Source organism: Coturnix japonica, chromosome 1 (genome assembly GCF_054131305.1).
Source record: "Coturnix japonica strain WE chromosome 1, WE-NBRP24, whole genome shotgun sequence".
Lineage (NCBI taxonomy): Eukaryota > Metazoa > Chordata > Aves > Galliformes > Phasianidae > Coturnix > Coturnix japonica.
The window spans coordinates 132,523,061-132,546,606 of NC_140663.1; the positions used below are offsets into that span (position 1 = coordinate 132,523,061).

The following is a 23,546-nucleotide window of genomic DNA, read 5'->3' on the forward strand; positions in this document are numbered from 1 at the left end:
ATACTAGTAGTAATGACTGATTCTCTTAAAAAGATCATTAATTTTTTACTGATAGGGCCAGGAAACATTATTCTTCTGCACTGTCTACTGGAAAGGTGGTACTGAACATGTACTGAATTACAACCCTGCTCCATTCACAGTTGTATTTAATGAACTAAATGTTTGTTTAGAGCAATTTCATTTATCACTGTTAAGCTTTTACATTATAGCATTCCTTTTCATGTTTGATGCTTTGCATACTTCATCTGCATCATGGCTGACTTTGGGATGATATACCTTCTCGAGCATTTCTTTTCCCCAGAGAGAATATCTAAAACAGATTTTTAAAATTACCTTATCCTTCAGTTACAAAATTTACAGCATATAAGAGTTTTCCTAATTAAATGCATATTATATTTTAATGTAAATAAAAGCTTAATCATAATGAGATATACATTAATTCACTAACAAAAGTAAAGACTATAGATAGCTACTTGACTACTCTATGCTAATGATAAAGGAAGTATTCAAATAACAATGGCAGTAATGTCTTAGATCTTTCCTTTTATATTTTCATTTACATCCAATGAGTTTTCTTTCAAAAATACTAAGAGGTACAGAAGACAACTTCACAGCTCCACAGATACTAAATAAATTCTTGTTTAAAAATATACAAGGGGAAAAAAAACAACATTCTTTTTACCTAAAAATTATTTAAAATATTTATCAGTCAACTTTTCATTTGGAAGCATGTGAAACATCTGAATAGGCTTCACACAGAGATTCCATGCCAGTATGATATTTACTTGTTCTTAAATTTGAATTTAGGGAACGATCCAATACTTTGTGAAAATGGCAGTCCATCCCATTAGTAATCTGAAAACGTAATTAAGCTTTCTCTGGTCCTTTTATTTGGTGTTTGACCTATACAGGCCCCTTTGGAAACATATCACATTTCCATTTGTTCAAAGTAACTTCTGAACTATTTCACCTTGTGCTTTTTTTGAAAAAATAAACAACTTTCATTCACCACAACTTCAGTGATAAGAAGCTACTTTATAACTAAAAACATCTGGAAATTCTTTGTCAACTAAACAGACTGGAAGATGAATCCAAGTGGTCTGGGAAGGTATGCATCTACTACAGAGATGAAGAACCCTAACAGAGAGGGCTGTTTTTTAACATGATGAAGAATGACAACAATTACTTCCAGAAAAATCATGCAAATCAGCAATAAAGAATTCCCAAGACAGAGGATTCCTCCTTTATAGTAAAGAATCAGAAAACAGAATATGCCCAAAAGTTCTTCAAGAATGCAGTATGTTGCATAAAAATAGCCACAAAATCCATGCTGAAAGGAAAATTAAGTCCTCATCTTATGCATACAGCAATAAACTTCAAAGAAATAGCCACGATTGTATCTCCTAAAGTGTAACTACTTAGTGCTGGTATTCGTCATTTGAGCCTTTGGATTCACCCATTGCTTTTTTTCAAAACATTCTTCAGATGTCTACTTCTCCTAACAGAGGAATACAGATGAATATTGAAGGAATCAAGGAAAGTGGGTTACAGCAATGAAAAGACTGCACTAGTCAGGTAATTATTTGTCTTTGGTTTAACAGCACACTCTACACTTTGTAATGGAAAAATGGTATAATGGTGGATCCATAAATTGAACTTTGTTATTGGATTCCTGGTCCAATATATTTATGATCTCTCTTGCTTAGGCCACTTTCATTCCACACTGTCCTTATTACACATTTTAACAGTATTACTTCACTGAATGACATGAAATTCTTCCACAGTTCAGAAGGGCAGGTGATGACACTGAACTCCTACGCACACAGCAATGAGTAGGGGCTCTCAGTGGGGCTGGGGAGAGCAGCTCCCACTCAGCATCATTAGCAGAGAGTCTCTACACTGGCTGTGAGCAGTCTCAGTAGGGCTGCAAAAAGGCAACTAAGCTACCACAACTTGAGCCTAGAGGAGGCTTGGTGTCTGATATTTAGCTCTGAAGGGCTGAGTATATTCCCTTCAGACATGTGGCACAAATCAGCATGGTGCGGGGAAACCACACAGCAGCCAAGTTTGTTTAGTACATGCAGAATTGCATATGCTTTTGCCTCTTCAGCCCTTCAGTGCTAGGCAGAGCACTCAAGCTTTGCAAGGAAAGAGCAGACTCCAACTTTCATCAGCAAAATTGGATTATGTGATAGCCAGACTAACAGTCAAAAAGGGTAAGATAAAATCAACTCCTGTCTGAATTTGGACTAAACAAAAAGTTCCAGAGCTTGTTTAAGGGATGCTTTGGGGATATTCATTGCTGTTTCAGGCTAGTCTTGTGTACAGGAAGGTATTGGTCCTTCCTTCAAACTCTGTTTTAATAGTAATCCCGACTGTTGGTCTTTGCAGTAGTAATGAGAGAAAAAATGGCAAATTTAAGGAAGATACTGACCAAAGACTAGAATCTGTTCTCCAAGAACCTAAACAGACTTACATGATAAGCAGACAGTTAATAAGGATTCTTCTAGCAACTAAAACATGGGAAGAGGAACACACGCATACAGAAGAGACATTTATATTAATTTAGTTGGAGAGTTAATGGTAGGTAAGAAAGTAGATCACATAGAAGTTATCTTATACCAACATCAGTGTTACAGCATATAAGTAGCTGGCTACTGAATAATAACAGATCTACTTCAATATTAAAAGAAAAAAAATAGCAAATTGGCATTCACTAAAGCTTTCAGTATCTATAGGAAACAATAAAGCTAATTAGTTTTTGTTCTTTTCACTATTTCAAGCAAACAGTATTGCTCACGCTAGACCATTTATTTTTAAGTCCTTCAGCTTTGGGAAGCATGGCCTGACAGTCAGCCTGCACCAAGGACCTCCATTACAAATCAAGTGGTTAAAAACAGATGGCTACAGAACTCCAAATCCTGGAAAATAAAGAGCAGCAAAAAGCAGTTAGTGCTGCACAATTCACTAAGATTCTCATGATAAAGGAAGAAAATCACAGATGACCCATAGACCAGGATGCTGACAAATGATCTTCCCGTGAACAGCAGGAACCATGGGGAAGCCTGCTGCTCATGCTCCCTACGCAGAGAGCAAAGCACCGCACAGTGTGGGGCGGTGAGGTTTCGGCTGGTGAGAGTAGAAGAGTTAAGGAAAAAAGAAAGAAGTCACTGTTGGAAAGGTCCCAGTGGTAAACAAAGTAAATCAGAATGCGAACGCTGCTGCTGCAATGCACAGTTGGCAGCAGGAGCGAACTTCTGAAGAGGAATGTGAAGGCGGCCCTCCCACTGGGCTATCTAGCTACACATGGATTCAGCTATCCTTGTCATGAGCCACAAGGGGACACAGCCTACTAAGTCAGGAGCCCATGTCACACCAACTTCATAGCGAAAAGTGAATGTGGAAGTTCAAAAAGTGAAGCTTGCATTTTTGACAGCAAAGTTCATAAAGAAGGCTTTGAGTTTTCCCATTTTTTCTTAAGCTATATTATACCTCCTAATCAGAAACAAGATTTCTCATTATCTTTGACTTTTCTTAAGTCAATTGCTTTCCCATTGTAGAGTTTTGAATAATATTTCAGAAGATTTTTGACTATGCTCTATTTATTCTGTTCTCATCTGCAGCACAGTCCCATGAGAGCCCCAGCAAAAAAGAAAAGTTATTAAAGAACAGCATGTCTTCTGCTATTTGTCCAGTAACAAGGGAAAACAAGCGTAACTAAACAATCTCGGTATTCAGAAATAGTTTCCTGCTTTGCATAAACCTGAGCTCAAGATTTATTTTGAATATTGACTCCATTAAGTGAGATAGATCTTGTGGTCATTGTGAAATCCACCCGCTATGATTTACTTCATGAGCTACGAAATACTCCAGATACAAATCATTAAAAAATTATCTCTTCATAGAGTAAACAGTCTTGGTTAGGGCAGAATTCAAAACACCAAAGCTGCTTTCTCCATGTCTCCAGTCCCTTTGTTCCAACCTTGCGGCAACACAAACACATATTCTTCCTCTCTGCTGCTTCTAACTCTCCTGTCCCTCAACCTAACGCACTGCAGGGCTGCACAGAGATGAGCAGGACCTTTGCAGGCCTCCTGCTCTCCTCTCTGCCCTGGTGGGATTCCTGCAGAGCATTGCTTGCCCACAGCAATTTTCCTACTAGGGAAAGTAGCAAAGGGGGGCCAACTGACTTTGAAATATAAAGGAATTTACAAAAGCAAACAAGAAAAATAAGGACATGCTTAACTACTCACTCTTGCTTAGCTCAGTAATGCCAGATGACTTGATTATGTTGGAGGTGTTACTGTTTGAATAATAAACTGAAGGAGTAGCAATCGGATTCCACACATGCCATGTTAAAATGGGCTTGCATGAGCTGTAATGCCCATGCTACTGAGATACTAGAAGTATTTAGCAGTTCTGTTTCAGCTGACTGACAGATTTGGCCTGTGGTACAGGTAAGAATGATTTACTGCATGTTGAAGTTGCTGCATGTCAATAATTATCAGCAGCAATAACATAACTCTTAAGAAAAGAGTTAGTGCATCTTGGAGAGATACAGTGCAGCTTACAACTGCTGCTCATTAACCTAGGAGGAACTCATATATGAGCTTAGAATTTCAGTTATCTTCAACATCAGTGGAGACAAAAAGATAAAAGAATGCTTAGGCCTCCCACCTGTAAACCTTTCTTAGTCTGACTTATACAGGTAGATGTTTATTAAAATTAACCAAGTTAGTATAAACTTGAACCTAGACAACTAAATAAAACTTAACTAAATCACTCAAAAATGCATGTGCTACTCCCTTAAAAATCAGCAGCCACTGCCTCACAGCTGCGTAGAGCTCCAGGCAGACCACTGACAGATAGCAACATTGCAGCTAAAAGGTGGGAAGGCTGGGGGCAATGACAGCTCTGGGGAAGAGCAGACAGACCACTGCCAGTCTGCAAGGCTGTTTAGCTGCCTGTGAAATGGGTTGCAGTGAAGTTCAAAAACACCTAGTAAATATAAATTTCACTAATTCAGAGGAAAAAACAAAACAATCTGTGTTCAGACATGGCCTTAGCTCAAAAAGCACAATTCCACAGTGGGGACGAAAGTCACAGCCATGGAACAGTGGTACATGCTACAGACTGGGTGAAAAGTCGCACTGAAAACCTCCCAACATTTTTCCTAGGAGAAATCAACACTACAACTGAAATGACCTTCATCTTCCACGCTTCAAGCAGTGAGTTTGCAAGAGAGAACTTTAAAAGGTGCTTACAGATTTTGTCCACATCTTTTTCTGCACACTTATGATCCATATGGAACAGAAAGTACTTCTGGTCTCTACTCAGGCTTTTATCTTATATTCATCTGGAGTATGTATGAAACCATGCGACAGAGATGGATGTACTGTACTAAAAGAAACTGGTTAGGCATATTCTTGTCCTACTTAGGTCAACAAAAAGATTTTTCAAAGGCAAAATTTTTATTTCCTCAGATCACAGAAGTGAAAATAACCACCTAAAAACATTACCAACTTCAACTGTTATATTTCTTAAATGGAAATCTTAGAGCAAAGCAAGAGTGAATCACCAAGACAATACTGTCTTCAGCTGATGAAATATTCATTTAAACATCTTTTTTCAAATAAATCTCATGATTCTGAATATGACCTAGCTGTAAACATCACAACTAAAAATATCACGAAGCAGATGTTGCAAAACATTCTTCAGAGAACACTGGCAAGAAGAGCAAACAGCTGTCAGAGGCAGACTGGGAGACTTCTGAGGTTCCTCATAGTCTTGTCCTGTATTTCATGATTCTACAAGAAACTGACTTTTTCAGATTCCTTTGAAAACTTTTGCCTAAGAGTTAACAGATGCTGTGGAAGTGGACTATTTCTTAAAATCTCATTTTATTATGGAATTACTATTATAAGACATGAAAAGTAGTTCTCTCTATAAATCTACTGTCTTAACACTATTCAACCAGCTTGCATCCTGGCTTTGTTCTACTGAACACACCATCACCATTGTTCTATTGGCATAGTCTTGTCTGCCTTTCATACTGACAGTATTGTTTAAGTAATTGTCTTACAATATTTGTAAAAATAATAGTTAAAATACATGTATCTGAAGTGATTTTACTATGCCTGCAGGCAGTTTTACTACTTATTCCAGTATGCGTATATATGCAACTTGTTCAGTTCATTGTCTTTTTAATCACTAAATTAAGCTAACATTAATGTTTCTCAACATTGCAGTTATTTTGTCACTCTTAAATATTTACAGTGGAAATATAAAGACTTTATTTCTAAACAAGATACTAAAGAGAGTTGTTAATTAAAAAACTAATTTAAAGTGCATAAAAATGTTCCACAGACACGAGCAGAGAAAAATCTTTATACAGTCATGCTATTTAATTAACATCCAGTCGTTTCTTGTAATCCACGATTATTCCTCCTAAAGACAAGACAAACACCTATGTTTGGTAACTGAGCAAACAGGAAATTATAGTAAGCGTCAATGACAATAAAAATTGTCTCAAATGGACTGAAAAATCTTGGAAAATGAGCAGAACTTACAGAAAATGACGAGCCATCCTTTGAAACTGCAACAGGGTAAACCCCGTCCCCAAGATGCACAGAGAGCTCCCAGCTACTTCTCTTTGGTTTAGCAATAGGAATTCTAAAAAACAAACAGAAAAAGATTTTTTAACAAATTACACGTTTTTCCCATTTAAACCAGAAGTGCTTTCCTTATAGGATGGTCATGAAGGATATAACACATCATTAATCTACAGACACAACCAGGAAAGCATATTTCAAACGAAAAATATTGGATACATTTTTTGGTCAAATGGGCTATGAAGAGAAAATGCACTCTACTTTCTTTCTAGACTTGCCTTGACACACTAGGTATGATGATAGTTATGGGAAGCTCTTAAATGCAGCCAGCACTTGCTACAGAATTAATTCAAACAGGATGAAAAGCAGATGAGAAAGAGGGTTGGCAGAAGAATAGCAACAGTGATAGCTGCAGCATTCTTTCTAAGTGCAAAATATAATCACTAGTCCTTTCATCTCATTCTTAGTAAACCTTAATTAAAGCCCAATTAGACACAAAAGATTCAGCCAAACCAGTAATACACACAATTTTATAATTAATGTACATTTTACGGAATTTCATCCACAGAGTCCCTCAAATAAACTGAAAAATGACTGCCTATCACAACCCATACATGGGATTATGTCTACTTCTGCAGCAGTCAATGGTTGCACCAGTTATGAGGTAACACAAGAACCACGAATCTTTCCAACTTAAGCTCAACGAAGAATATCTGACAACAATGGAAACAGACCTGAAGACTCATTCTTGCTAATTCAGAGTGAAATAAGTACTTTTCGTCTATTTTATTTAAAAATGTGTATTTGTCACTTTAATTTATTTCCTCCCTGTGTAGCTTCCCAGATCTCTTCAGATTTGTTGTAACAACTCGTGTCCAAAGTAGGCTGCAATCTTTTCTGGTAGTCATACACTAGCATCAGCCATCTCCTCTGTAGCCTAAACAAGAGGGTATGAAGGTGGAGTTTAACACCATTAGAACAAAGGCACGTTATTTTGGCAGAGTTTTTCTTCCACACTGACTTCTACACATGTTCAGATTCTCCCTCAGAAATACACAGACAAGTAAGCACATCCCATTTGTATCTTCTTTTGAGCTATAGCACTCATCTGCCATAGAGTGTTTCAGTGCAGTCCTCAGAGTCTTAAAACTTGGAAACACGGGGGCCCAGTGAACCACATCTCCCCCAAAGGAAGTGCTTGGCAGGCCTGGAATCAATAGGGAAAAGCACCTGAGTCCTCCAGAGGCACAGATGAAGCTTTCTGCCTAAGCCAAGGATAATATACTGACTTGCTAAGGATTTACACAATTCCTTTAAGAAGGTTGGGTATTTTCAACATCTAAAATACAGGCAAATAGAAACTTCTAAAAACTGTGCTTTGCAATGTGCCTGAAATGGGTAAAATTGAAACATGTAATGCATTAGCTAGACTAATAGATGTATTCACCATTAGTTACTCTGGATCCAAGCCGAGCCTTATATCACCTTCCACCAAACATCCTTGATCACCTCTAACCAACGCTCCTCACAAAGTTCATAATACTGAAAATAGCCTGTTCCCATGCTGATGATGCCAAGCATTATACTTTTCATTCAATATACAGAGATAAAAGTCAAAACAACAAACCTGAGGAAACTTCTATGGCTTATTGGGTGCAATGACATTTCTCAAACTTCATGTCACCAAAACATTTACACTGGCTGATAGGAAACATTACAGACACTAGAGTTCCTGAAGAAGAGGAACTGAGGAGTTTCCTGAACAGGTAGCAGGCAGAGAGATGTTTTCCTTGCACTTCCTGGCATAAGAGCAACAGTAAGGAGGAATGTAGTGGACTATGGAAGAACCTAGCTAAATTCTGCATAATATTCTATTATAATAACCTACAGTGCTCTATAGAAGCTTCATATTTCTTGTGTAAGAAATAAGCCTCATCTCAAACACAGCTTAGTAGGATCTGCTTCATTGATGGCATGAGATTCCTTATAACCCTGCTGGCATGGCCTTGCTTCATATTGCATTTGACTGGAAGTGACCTCATGAATCTGGCCGCTGGCCATCAAAGGAAAGACAGTCTTGTTCTCCAGCAGGGATTATTTTTGTTCAGTCCTGTCTTGCTGAGCTTTGTCAAGTGTATCTCCAAACAGGATGCATGCCTCTTGAAAGGCATGACTATGATCATTGCTTTGACGGGGTTTCAAACTGCCCCACAGGCATATAATTCCTCTCTGCAACACCGGTGGTCAAGAGGGCAAGGTCCAGAGATGTATCTAATAGCAAAGTACACTGCAAGTTTTATGTCCCTCTTGGAATTGCTGGATTCTCTTGCCCAGGGCCATTTTTTTTTTTAGCTTTGCTAAACAAACGCCTGGGGCTATGTAACTAATCTACAACCGTATTGACTAAAATGGGTATGTACACTATCTCATAAGAATTCTGCTTTTTCTTCAATAAAATAAATTCTTTTAAAAAAAAAAAGAAAGAAAGAAAAGAAAAATCAGTATTTCAATAAGATTGAAAGGTTTATTGGGTTTGGTTTGCTGTTGTTGTTTATATATGGAGATATTCAAGATCCATTTGGATGCCTACGTTTGTGATCTACCATAGGGTAACTACTACAAAGTTTAAAAGCAAAGGTCAAAGTCAATCCAAGTGTCTTGAATATCAACAGGTAGAAAGCTGATCAAGCCTGTGAACTACTTTAGAAATGCTGAAGTTTCTATCAGATTAAGAAAGGGAGAGGGAGTGTTCTGTTTGTGTATTTTTATAGCATATGAGATGCCCAAGTGCAGGAGAAAGCCCCCCAGATAGGACTTCTGAATATATTTTCCACTAGTTGATTCAAATGTAATGAATTTCTGGCTGTTTTTGAAGATTTAAAACTTTAAAAATTCTACATCCTGGGCTGAAATCTGAGCTATTCTATTTACATTTTAAAAACATACCAGAAGACAGAATAATATCATTTTTATCATTACAAAAGAAGTAAAATTTGTAGGTGTTTTCACTGCAATCTCAGATTCAGAATCACAAAGTTCAACATCCCCTTTCTTCTCTCAGTCCCAGCACATGAAACATCAAAGAAATGGTGTGTGGAGATGACTGGCTGCAGGAAGAAACACAAGTTCAGCAGCAAGCTGAGTGCTTGGTGAACAGGAAGCAGGGCCACAGAGAGGCTGTTTTCCCTTGCCAGTTTTACACACAAGAAGAGGGAGAGAGCAAAGGGAGCTCACTGAGGCAGCACAGACAGGATGAGAAGGGCATAATGAACTCTTTCCATACAGTCTTCTCTGACCTGCCTTCCAAGGGGAAGTAACACCAGCAGCAGAGGCATGTGCTATAAGGAACGTGGATAGCCCGGCCTAAGTCAGAAAGGTGCTACTCTAACCACATAAGTTATACAAATATGTAAACGGTGTGAGAAGAAAAACAGCTCCTTTTCCCTGCTTAGTTATTTCTTTTCAATCCTTGTCACTCATTACTCAACTGCAGATGATGTCATGGTCTCCTAAGGTATTTCATACACAGCATACTGCATTATGTTCCTTTTACCCCCAGATGCCCTGACAGAAAAATGAGAGATCCTTCATAATAACGCAGCCATTACCACTCCTGCTTTGCAAATTTTCAGTGAGGGAAGCAGAAAACTACTAAAAATCTTAGCTTGACACACACACACTGCGCTCATGAAAAACAGACACAAGTTAAACTATTATCAGTTCTAGGCAAAAAGATAAATAACGAAAGGAAACAGACGTTGACAAAGGCAAGGCAAGTAATAACTCTGCCCCAGTTTGTCCATTTTCATTGTCATCATCCAATCGCATAGAAGGAACTCAATAAAACTACAATTTTCTGCAGTTTGTGGCAAATAAACTCCTCTCTCCTGATTACTGTTGATGATGTAATGAGCTATGATAAATGTCACCAGCTCCTAAAAAGGGTCAGAAAATTGCCTATGGATTTTTTTTATTATTATTATTTTTTTAACTTGCAATTCAGAATGTGAGTTCTAACACTGGGGAAAACTTAATACATTTTTTTTTTTACTCCTGATATTTTTGCTGCGTAGAACTTTCAGGTAAAGGCAGAGAAATCCCAAACTATCACAACAAACTCTCCAGTTATGAAAGATTATAAGCATTTGAAGACCACAATATGTGGCATTCTGTAAAGCTGCTTTTCAATCGTGCAATTACCTATTCAGCAGTTAAATAAAAGTGAAATATTGACTTAAAACAATGTTAATGGTCAAAGAATCATTAAGAAATCCTTCATCATAACTTTCACAGCAGGTGGCCTGTAAAATGATCAAGAATAATGTGCTGGATTCTGTAGCCACCAAGGTCAGTTTCTGCATACAAATCTTTGCAGGAGGAGAAAAAAAGACCTTCAGAAAGTGGGCCATTCATCTGAACCAAGTTCAGAGAATTTCCAGCACTGTGAAAAGATATGTTATGCAAGCACATAGATGTATTCAGTGGGGGTAGACTGAACCAGCTACATGGAGACTACAAAGGAGCCCTCCCATGGCTCATGAATAAGTCGAGGAAATGATCAGAAAAAAATGGAGAGATGTTTAGACAGATGGCCCACTTAAAATGCCTGGGACAGGGCATAAGCAATTTTAATGAAACTTTAGATCTACCATATAAATTGTTTCTTATTTTCTCCGTACTCCCCCCGCCCCCCCCCAAAAAAAAAAAAAACTTGAGAAAAGCAAATAGAAATTTAACAGCTCAAACAGGAGTATGTCTTGTGATATAAAACAAGAAAAAAAGGAAGTAAATCGTATACTTTTGAGCATTATTGGTTTAATAAGTTCTCATACAAAGAAATATCCTTCACAGAACCTTCAACTATCTGATGAATATAAAAGCAGGGAATGGATAGATTAAAAGAATTCTAAACAGAAGTGTACTGCCAAACAAAACAAAAATCTAAGCTTTACTATCTGAGTACTTTCAACACTTTCCAACATAAAAGTTCATCGCTGCACAGAGAAGATAAAAGCAGCACTTTCACAGGATTATTTTAAGAACTAAAAATTATGTGAAAGGAACCTAAGAATCTGGGAATACTTTATTCAGCAATTTGAAATATTTTCTATATATATATTCTCACACACTTCTGCATATATTCAGATGGATTCATCTGTACATAAAAATGGGTTTCCCTTCCTTCTCCTTTATGTATGCATTATGTATACATATACTCCATTCACCAAGAGTATGAAAATATACCATCATTAGAGTAAATTATAGTTCTGCGTGTGTCATACAAAATAATAACCTCTACTAGCCAGTGTGCCAGCTATCAGACAAAGGCTGAATTATCCAATAGTTATGTCAAAATGGTTATGTCAGAATGGCTTTATATTGCATTTTCTTGCACACTGAGTTTAGATCAATAACAAAAATGCAAATTTATAGATATGTGCTACGTCTGAACAGAGACCACTGGAAAAAATGAAATTATGTGGGAGGTAAACTACAAAACAGAAAGCATTGCTTCAAAAGAACATTATGGAGTGAAATGTACTTTTATTCAAAGCAATATACATCTGGATACTTCTTTTAACAGAAGGCTTCTGGGGGATTGACATAAAGGCCTGCAATGCAGCACCCATGGAAAGCTTCAGTGCCTTCATCAGCAAATCCCAGATCAAGGCAAAGTAACAAAATATTTATATCTAGATTCTGTAACTGAAGTTGAATGTAGCTACCCGGATTTAAGTGTATAGCTCAAGCACTTCTGTCAACTAACTCTGCAGGCAACCTGAGGTCACCCTGGTTCACCTTCTTCCTTTTTTAACATTTCTAATGGGTCCTGCTTGCCTGCTCTACATCTAGCTTCTTGATAGCCAAGCACGTGTCGAGGAACTTGAGGATCCTCTGCCAAAGCTGACTCCACAGTCTTAAGGAGAAGGTGTGCTCCAGGCACACAGGCTAATAGCAACAATTCTAAGCCTCTTAAAAAAAATTTTATTGCCCTTTGCATTAAATCTATCAGGAAAAGGAAACAGGATTTGTGCCATTGCCAACTTTGCTGTAACAAATTCGTGCTTGCAGCAAATGCACCCGGAGAATGAAAGATCTTTGCTACGCATCTGCTTCAGGCTACAAGGATCCAAATTTACCTCTCAACTTCCACAAGAAAGAAGCCAGTGTCCAACCAACTCTGGAGGAAATCATCACCTCGCCCTGCTTCTGCTAGCAAGGAATGAGTTATCATTTAGGTTGGAAAAGACCTTCTGGATCAAGTCCAACCATCAACTCAGCTTAACAAGCCCCATAATTATACCTTGTCCCTTAGTGCCACATCCATACATCTCTCAAACACCTCCAGGAACACAAGAGAGGGGCATCTGCTTTCCAAAGGGAAGTAACACAAGCAATAGGGTTTGCATGTACTAAGAAAAAGGTGGATGGCCTGTCTCAAAGTCAGAGAGCTATTACACAGATCACATGTTCACAAGTACAGAGAAAAGACATTTGTTTTACATGCAATTTACAAATCTGTGCTTCTGATATATGTATACTTTTTTCTAGCCCTCTTTCCTACGTCAGAAGAACTATTTACCAAGAACAACTTGGAAGCAGGTGCTTTTAATCAGGTCAGTCAACAATATTGAATTCTGCTGAAAACCACTACAGAGAAAAAGAATAATAATCCGCTTGTCGCTAAGGAAAAGTTTTGGGCAATTTCTCTTACATTAAAGTATGTAATTTCACAACTGTGTTTCTACCAATGACTGCTGCACCTTTCATTCTTCATAAAAGTTCAGGCAAAACTTGATATTTAGATTCAGGCCCACTGAAAGAGTTATGCTAAGAAGCGCTTAGCCCCTGCCAGCTCCCCTCAGTTGAAAGCACTGAGGATACCACACAGCGCGGCTGTGAAAAAACATTCTGCCAGTTGGGAGTACAAAATATTTATTTTAGAATCAAATTTAAAACTTCTGTTTTGAAAAAATAAAAATAAAATAAAAAATCTTGTCCTGACATTTCAGCGCTGTCTCTATTACGTTAAAATATCTTCTTCCACTACGAGTAATTTACAAAGTTAATCCCAAAAAAGCACATCAACTCATCTTTCAGCTCAAGAGATGCACCATGACAGCCAGGAACATCTGGCAGAAATGCAGTATTTCTTTAAGGAATAAACAGGGTAAGACCAAACACAGTGAAACCTGCTCAATTTACTTTATTAAGACTGTGAGTGAGAGGTGACTACTACAATCAAAAGAGAATACATCAGAATAAGGCCGTATCTAAAGAAATCTGGGAACCCTGTTGAGGTTAAAAACATCGGCCTTCCAAAAGGCACAGAGAATACTTGTCTGCAAGCTGATGAGAAATTATAAACTTGGTGATGCTCACATATCACAGAGCTGACCACCTCCTGCAAACTTGGTTGCAACACAGACAAAAGAGTTCATTTAATAGCTTAACCATTTTATGTCACAGATCACTTCTGTAATACTGCTGCACTGATCATATTTGCTCTGTTGTGATTTCTTCTCTATGAGACTTAATCCAGGAAACATGTGGGGGTACACATTCAAGATGGTACAAGATTCCAGAAAAGAACGGCCAGATTTTCCCTTACTGGCTATTCTGTATGCCATAATGTAAGAACCAGAAGCTGACTAAGAACTGTAATCATTTTCCAAAAGATGCACCTTTAGTGCATACGCATGAACTGGCGCTGGACGACAGGCAAACATGAACTATGCATCTGTCAATTCACAGATAAATCTGATCAGAGCATTTGGATAGAGGTACCCATGCTATTTTCTGGCAGGCAATGCGACAGCCACATCCTCTCCTTGGCACATAAAAAAACATGATGTGCTTCAGAGATTCTAAAGCTTTGTTCTCTATCTCTTCTGCACTCAATTCCTCTTGAATGAAATTAATGCCACTAATTCTGTTAGATTAGAAAGAATAAACAGAATATGAAAAAACCCTAAGAGTTCATTAAAAATTAAATTATATTACAAGGATAATATAAAGCATCCACATTTCAGTAAGTATTAATTCTTAACATCTAGACAATTACGGCACATTACAGAGCTCCAATGACTCACATTAGCATCAATACATCATCTACTGCACCTTCAGTTTGCCATTTCAGTTCACACCACTGGGCTTTGGACAGCTGATATTAACCATATCTTACCTTTAATACCATTGAAGAGAGGAACACACCTCTCCTCAGTAAGTTAGTCCTCAGGTAGACTGAACTACTCATCTATTTTTATTACACTACTTAGACACCATGAATCTGTGCCACAAAAACCCAGGCTCTAATTATTTTAAATTATATGCATTCAAAAGATAAATCTCTATTGCTCTCTATATATTATCAGCCTTTTCATAGGAAGCCTGCCATTGTTCACATTATGGCCTCAAAGTAAGACAAAAGCCAACAAGAGAAATGATGTATAGATTTCCAACTCAGCTAAAATTATATGCAACAGATGTGAATGAAAGAATTTTAGGAGAAATTATTAGTTAAATTAGGGTATTTTTAGCTTAGGGCAAATATAAGATACAGGAAGAAAATACAGAAGTATTTGTAACAGCAGCTCAGTATTATCAAATCAAACTGCTAAATATTCCACTGATTACAGTCAAAGTGGAGAAGTCAGCCTGTGGGAAGGACCCAAAGAGTGGCAGTAACACAACTGCACATAATGACTGATACAAAGTGGATTTTGCATTTCAATCCCCCTCAGTTTATTTTGGGGGAATTACATTCATGGAATATGAAACAAGCAATAGTGAGAGGGCCAAATATCCATCTATTTAAGTATTCAGTGATCTTCAAGTTACTGTGATTTGTCCAAGGATTTGTGGCACTGGGTTGTGGGGGAAATGAAGGATTTAGAAAAGAAGTGCTGCCACTACTTCAAGGCAATGAACATAGAAAAGCTGTTGGTTTATGGCATCTCCCTCTCTGAAGAACAGTAAAGGCTGGGTGCAGCCAGATGTAGATCTGGCTTTGAATTTCCATGTCTGGTAGAAGACTGTGCAACAGGGCCTGGAAAAAATCACTACTGTTTGGTCAAGATGCATCACACCATCACCCATAGCAGAGTGAGGAGCCTCAGAAACACGTACCAGAACACTGGGTTAAAACAAAAGGTTGAAGCCTAGGAAAGATAAAATTCAACACATATCCCAGATTTTTAATTTTTTGTTTCGTTTTGTTTTTTAATTTGGGATTCGGTGGACAATTAGTTTGCATTATTGCAATATAAGCGTTTCAAGACTAATTTTACTAAGCACCAGCGACAGACAGGATTAAAGGCTTGTCATCTCCTTTCTTAGTCAATAGGTAAACATCCCTGGTTTCAAAAGAACCAAGTTCTGCACTGCTCTTTCCTGCCCCGTCTTTCTCACACTACAGGCTTTGAAGATGCATGTTAAAGGGAAGCCACAGCCAAAACAAACTCCAAGCATGACATCCAATTACACAAAAGTAAACCACTGTAGACTGGTCTGTAATATATATTAAAGAATCACCCATAATCACAAAAGGAAAAGTCATTTGGACAGCCTCAACACAGATCCAGAGAAAAACTTTTAGGCACCTGAGTACTTAATAGGCATCAAAGGATATCAGGATGCATTTCTTTTAAGACACCATCTAAGTATGTCATCTGAAATACTCTGACATGCCCAAGTAGCTTTTCTTATAAGTGAGTCACTACACTATCAGGTTATGAAAAGAGCAAAAAGAGTTACTTGGCTCTCTCAAAGTTAGAAAGAAAGAAGCCTCAGCTCAATCTTACACATTTGCACTTTTAATTTTATCCTTAAGACAGAATCAAGCATAACTGCGTTGAAGGTCAGCTTCTATACAGGCGTATCAAATTTCAAGCCAGCAGCTCTTTTATTTAGAATATGTTAGATAAAAAGGTAATATGCTCTCTGTAAGAGCTCCCTTGAGGTTAGAAGCACCAATAAATTAACTGTTACCATATGTTTGGCTCCTTTTGGCAAAATTCAGCAGCAAAACACTGCCAAACCACTTTTGGCAGGTAATGATATTTGGTAGCTTATAGTTCAACTTGGGGGAAAAAAAAGAAAGTGGACAGAAAACTTAGAAATTTATAGAAGGAACTGCATTGCTGTACGCTGTTGAAGACTCTAACAAAGTCAACTTTATGGGTCTGGTAAGCAGCTTTCTCCTCAAAAAAGAACTAGATCAAATGTAAACTCAGCCTAGCTAATACAGTACTGCAAATATTTTGCTTTATAAAAAAGAATATGAGTATGTGTGAATTATTTTGCAAGTATGAAGCTTTGTAAAATTAGTGTTATGAAGTGTTAAAATGAATACTGTTTTCATTGCAACCGGCTTATTTCACTGTAAATGAGCAGAGTTTGGCATTCTTTACAATACTGTGAATTCTTACATTTCACTAGTTAAAATTAAAAAGAAGTTTTTTCCATCTTCTCTGTCTACATAATTGAGAATAGAACATGGCAGATAAAAACCTTTTTTGCTCTACATCTCTACTTATAATTACAGATGTAAGATATAAAATTCTGGGCATTTTAATGATAACTATTACAGACTAGTTTTAATTTCCAGTCAAATAGGTGGAGGCGAACCTAGCTGGTCCAATTTTTCCACTAAGACAAGCTGAACTTGCTCAGCAAGGTCACGGATGACATCAATGTTTTTTCAGGTATGAAAAAGTCTATTCCATTTTATTTTTGTAATCGTCTGCAGTAAAGTACTCCAAATGCATCATTACTATTATTCTCATTTCCAAAAAAATAGATGTAGCCTGTTGCTCATGCCAGAAACGTGACTTTTGTATTTCAATTGCATCATCCTAAAAATTTTAATTTTTATGCAGTAAAGTACTTGCTATTCAGTTTGCAGTCCTATACACATATCTGGTAAGCAATTTCAAGAGGGCTGACATATATAGGCCAGATATTTCACTTCTTAAAGTCATGTTATTGCATGCTTAATCCTATATTTGCATTAATTTGATTACAAGCGCTTACAGGTAAGAATAATCCAAAAGCACGGGAGTAAAGATCATACTGTAAGCTTCTGAAAGGTTTTTACAGAAGAAAAACATTTTTGCTATTCTACAGATGCTTGTCTCATTCATCTCTGAGAGATTTTACTAATAATCTCCTCATTACTGCATTCGCCTTCTGCTTTTTCATTTATTTAATTATTTTATTTTAAATAAGGCAATTTCTGCAAAGACTTGACACTGAAATCAGAGTCTTCACTACCCTGCAAAATATATCCACAGTTCAAAGTATTTAAGAGGGTTAAACAAAATGCAAACATTTAATGCAACATTAAGCATGTGAAATAAAAACTTGATTGCCTAAAGAAAGCATGCTATGCTGTTACCCTGGTGACAGGTTAAAAAAGGATTGTGAGCTGAATGGCTGTATGATATGAAATTAAAATGTTTCACATTGAACAATCCAAAATGAATTGGGAAAGGTTAGAGCAGAGGAGAGAGAAATCAATTCTCCAATGGCAATGGTGAATGGAAGTGAAGTCTGAATAGGATTTGCCAGTGGGGTGCAACAGCTGCCAAATATCCTGCAGCCAAAGAATTACAATAATACTGATGAAGTGTGCAAGAGCTTTTGGAATCATTGCAGGGAACAGAGAAATACTCCTACAATAATGAGGCCATTCTGCGTCCCATCCCACTTTTGCAGCTGAATCAAAGGAAAAAGAAACGGTTGAAAATTGTAATACTCAATAACAAAGGTATAAATGAATTATCTATCCCTTCAATCAATATCTTATATTTAACTATAGCCTTTGTGAATCATGAATGAAGCAAGCATGCTGAAGAATAGACAAATCAAGGCACATACATGTAAAAGTATGCAGACAATATTGAATAAGATACTTTTTCTTCCCGTATTATTTTGTTGATAACATTTCTACTGCAACAGTACTGAGAATAAGTTATGCAGTACACTAACAAACAGCAGGACACAGCCAACACTCTGAGGAACTTAACAAGGTAAGATCCTGATGTTTGGGCTTATCCTTTTTATGTTAATAGTCCTAGGAAACAAACATAAATAGAGCTTCCAATATGAATGTATCTACATATGCATTTACTGAGCTTAACATGCATTTCCTAAGCTTAGAATCCACCAAAGTGAAGAAAACCACGGCGCTTAGATAAAAGCATCCAACACGATTTTACTTCTACCTTTGGAAATTCCAAATAAAACACACAGATGGAGAGAAAAAAACAAAACAATGCTGAAAAGTAGATGTAAAATGACCAGGGAACGTGGGGTTATTAGCATGCAACTTAGTTCTACAGCTTGATGTGTACGCTTTTTACACACAGACAAATATTGAGGAACGAGTTTAGGAGGTGTAAGCCTACATGAAAGGAAAGAATTGTTGTGCTTATAAAAAGGATCAAAGTAAAGGAAAGAGAGAGAGGTCTTATGGCAAACAGGGGATCTTGGAAAGAAGAAGTCATCAGCAAAGCATGGATGAGAAAAGGGCCTGATTCACAATTAAAAAGGACTAGGAATACAGCAGTGCAACTGAAAACATTCACACGCATAGACCATGTACATTCGGGTTTCAACGTTACATGAATGGTAGCCATGGAAGCCATGACACTCCTCCAACAGCTGCTGCTTTCCCAACAGACATGATGAAAATAAAAGACAATAAACATGGGGACTTAGCCAAGTCCATTTATTTTGGTGAGCAGCCTTCCCACCAGCAGCCACTTCAGCAAGCTGCGCACCTGCTGCTCTAGGGTCTTCCCAAAAGATGTTCAGTGAGGTCCAAGCTTCGCAACGATTACCTTCATAATGATTTCATAATGATTATCCAATCTTAAAATTGAACAAGCATGAATTCCTGAGTGACCAGAACACCGTTTTCCCTCCAGCTACAATAGGGATAATATGTTATGAAAAGCTCCCATAACAGGCTGTTCTGTTTCTGGAATATACGTGGTCATGAATCACACAGGACGGTGGCTCTGCTTTCAAACTAGTATATAAATACCTTATGTTACTTACGCTATCAACTCTGATACCATTAATAGAATCCAAAGAAAAGATGATACGTACTTTCTGCAGAAATGGTCATAAATGTCCCATTTACGCATTTGGCATTCCATTCCAACTTTTATATTTTACACAAAAGTTTATTTCCACTGGCTAAAAACACCTGTTCCACGTATTTCCATCTACTTGTTTGTCTATAGCACACGTAATCCTCTTTCTGTAATATTCAAATGAACAATGTAGAAGGGCAAATAATACCAGATTTTAAAGACAGACAGAATTCTATATAGGGCAGCTGGTTTAGCAGTGATTAAGCAAGATTATAAACATAATATATATATTACATTATTATCAAGAGGTCAAAAGAACAACATTTAGTAACACTCAAGAGATGAGAAGGATGCCACAACCTGAAGATCCCCTTATAAACAAGGATTACACACACAGAACAGATTCTTAGTACCTCGCTAGTCTACAAAGAACGAAAATATAAAGGTGAAATGATGGTCTGAAGTGTAATAGTTACATAAGTATACTGAGAGCTTTAAAAGGCACAGTAGAAAATCATGAAAAGAATGCTTGACTTCTTGACCAGGGGACCAGAAAAATGAGGATAAAATAGTGCTATTTTCATGAGCTAAGGATGACTGCATAACTCCAAAGCAAGGGAATAAAGGAAAGCCACAAGTGGGCTGGGCTTAGTCATCCTTACTAAATGAAAACAAAGCATTTTAGCTTTATATCACACCAGAGGGTATTTGTAGGGTAATGCATAGTATAAATATTTAGCTGTACTTGCAATAACTTTTCGTGTTATTACTGTGGTTTGAGGGGGAAGGGGAGGGATCACAATTCAGGAATGCCTATGACTGTATGGCAAGTCAAAAGTCTTTCTTTCCAAATGGCCAGTTTGGATGACTCCAGTAAATTTGCCTGACATCATCTTCCTTCTTTTTAAAATTAATGTAATACAACCTTATTTTGTGCTGCTCCAGCAGTGCAAGAGAGCCAGATAGCTCTCCTATTGGGCAGCTGACCATTCTTCCATATGGGGAACCCCGGGACGACAAAGAGCTGGCTCAATCCCAGGCACCAGCAGGATAATAGGTGTAGTCTATGTGAAAGCAAGCATAAGAGGTACCAGACCACTGCTCTGTTAACAGCTCACTAGCTACCCTGGTCATACAATGGCAAAGCGAAGTAGGTATCTGAGCCGTCATTACTATGTGCAGCTGAGAATTAACAATATGCCTGTACCAAATCAACCCAGACACAAACCTCCAGCAGTCTGTTCTTGCAGGTCACCAGTCATGTTACATCCAGTGCACCGAATTTGCAGGATCTTGGAACATAAAAACTCAGCTCAGCTATTTCAAGAACCTCACAGGAGCTAACCAGTTGATGCCATTCCACAAAATGACAAATCATCATTTCCACATTAAAACAAAATTGTGATTGCATTTTGCTGCAATTCCTCACTCAGATTTATTTCTCGCCAAAGTATTATTCTATGCTTGGAAAATATCATCCATTTTAAGTCTCAAAATACTTTATAGATGTTCATAAATAAATATTTATATGACCTCAATAATGTAGTAAAGCAGTAGGGCCATTCTGTCTTAGTAAACCAAGGCCCATTCCAAATGTCCCACAGGAACAGTTAGGAGTTTAACTCAAGCTTTTCCAGTCCCGGTTTCCTATATTATGCAGTAGACCAAGAAAAACCTTTAGTTTTTTTTCTAGCAATATAAAACATTTTTCAGTGTGTTACCATCTTTTTGCATGTAGTATCAGGTAATACAGGCATGCAGGCTCACTGTTTTTTTCCAAGTCATAAATGATGAAAGAGTAAAACCCATAGAAAAATTAGGAAAATAGACTTGGCTGCCAATACAAGCAACACATAGGAAGTGCTGTAGGCAATTGGGTTTAGAATTATAAACACCACATTAGTAGACCCATGAGATAGCATGATGTAGCCACACCTGGAGAGTCACTCTCCTATTCCTCTCCCAACCCACTAACGAAAACAAGCCTGAAGCCAAAATGTGAAGATTCAACTGTACAACATCACTTTTTGTCTCAAAGGCTAACTACATCAAACAGACATAAAATAAGCTGGATTCACTTCAGCCAAAATATGTTTCCACTTGATATAAGATCTAGAAGACCTCAAGATTTTACTAGATACTGTAAATCTGTTCAGCAGCTGTGGGTGGCACCGGCTTCACAATAAACTGGACTACGGAACAAGTAGGGAAAGTTCTAGGTAAAATAACTGAAAGCGGAACAATGAAACGCTCATTAATCATTCATAGCTGTTTCCTGTAGGAAACTTGTGCCCCTATTATCTAGATACCACAGTGAAATATTCACATTAGTAGTAACTGGCTCATAAAATACCAAGCATTTTCATTAGCTCATTATCTTCCAAAAGCAAAACAAAACCAAATGCCCAACAACCGACTTCCCAAGAAAACTGGCTAAATAGCAACCAGTTACATAAAAAGACAAAGAAAATGTTCATATTGGATAACAAAAGCAAGTGCTTGATATTTCTGTAACTATGAGCACACACGGGTCTCCAGCATTTGTTTTAAGATAGTGCTTGGCAAATAAATCCTACAGGACCACTGGTGAGGCCAAGGGCACAATATACTACAGACAGTGGAAACCCACCTGTGGGTGCTCCACCCAAATTGTCATGCTGTTATCTCTGATAGAAGAACAGCGAGCTGCTGTTTGCCCTGAGGCCTACATTAGCCTCAAAGCCACACAATGTACTCCTACAAAGAATCCTATTACAGAGGTCACATCTAATTGAAACCAGCAGAAGAAAGATGGGCCTTGGATATTAATGAGGTAAAAGCTCACCAATCCTCAGAGTACACTCTAGCAAGAACCATGCAGCTCCTCCCTTGCTATACAATCTCGCTCTTTCAGCTCTTCTGGGGAGGTGGTGGAGTCACTGGCCCTGGAGGTGTTCAAGGATCGTTTGGACATTATGTTGAGGGACATGGTTTAGTGAGAACTATTGGTGATGGGTGGATGGTTGGACTGGATGATCTTCTAGGTCATTTCCAACCTTGGTGATTCTATGATGCTATGATTTGGCAGAATCAGAAAAGAAAGCAACTACACAGAAAATCATCACATACCTGGAGTAGGAGGAGGGAATAGGCAGAGACCAAGTAAAGGAGTAGGCTGGGATAATGATTCCTTAAACTGGCACAGGTCCATTTCATCTGACCATAGATGGCTCAGTGGCCCTGCTAGTGAAAGGTGGAACTTCTGTGAAGACTTCCAAGAGTGATTCTTCCTATCTGTCTGACTAGAATAACAATCCCAAGCTGTGGCTGACTAAGTCAGGATGGAGAAAGGTACTCAAAAATACTCTCACAGGAGTGAGAAGAATGCATGCCATACATGTGGCTCCCAAAAAAAAGAAAGAAAAAAAATGGAAGGAAAACCCAGTGTGGTTTTAAAATTCACACAGATTCTAAACATCAAATTCTGCCACAGTGAACTGCATCCAAGATTACAGCTGACCTTTTTGATTCACCGCCAGTAAGACAGGTTCCTACTCTACATTTTTCAGATTGCAGACACACCAATAAAGATGTGCTTTCTGTGGCCACAGTCCTATTCCATGAAACGTACCCATGATACGGCACACCTCCAGATACAAGTCAAATGCAGCTTGGGTAAGTTCAGGACACGCCACGAGGGACTGATCCTTGACTGGGCTCCAGTACCCTGAATGCTCCACACTACTCAGTCCCCTCTAGAGGGAGTCCACCAGCTGCTCTGAGGAGAGGGGAGTACCAGCCAGACCCCTGCATAATCCTTTGAAATCACTCTGCTTTTGCTTCTTCCACAGAG

At 38.0% G+C, this 23,546-nt stretch overlaps 1 protein-coding gene across 3 annotated transcripts in view; it reads right to left on the bottom strand.

Annotated features, from left to right (window-relative positions):
- PCCA (propionyl-CoA carboxylase subunit alpha) overlaps positions 1–23,546 on the bottom strand; it is a 251,751-nt gene that overhangs the window by 90,280 nt on the left and 137,925 nt on the right. For all 3 annotated transcript variants that reach the window (XR_014941909.1, XR_014941910.1, XM_015851501.2), the window contains exon 19: positions 6,570–6,672. Coding sequence is in view for 1 of the 3 variants with exons in the window: in XM_015851501.2 (XP_015706987.1) it covers positions 6,570–6,672 (103 nt within the window). In the remaining 2 variants the exon portion in view is untranslated. The remainder of the gene's footprint in view (positions 1–6,569; positions 6,673–23,546) is intronic.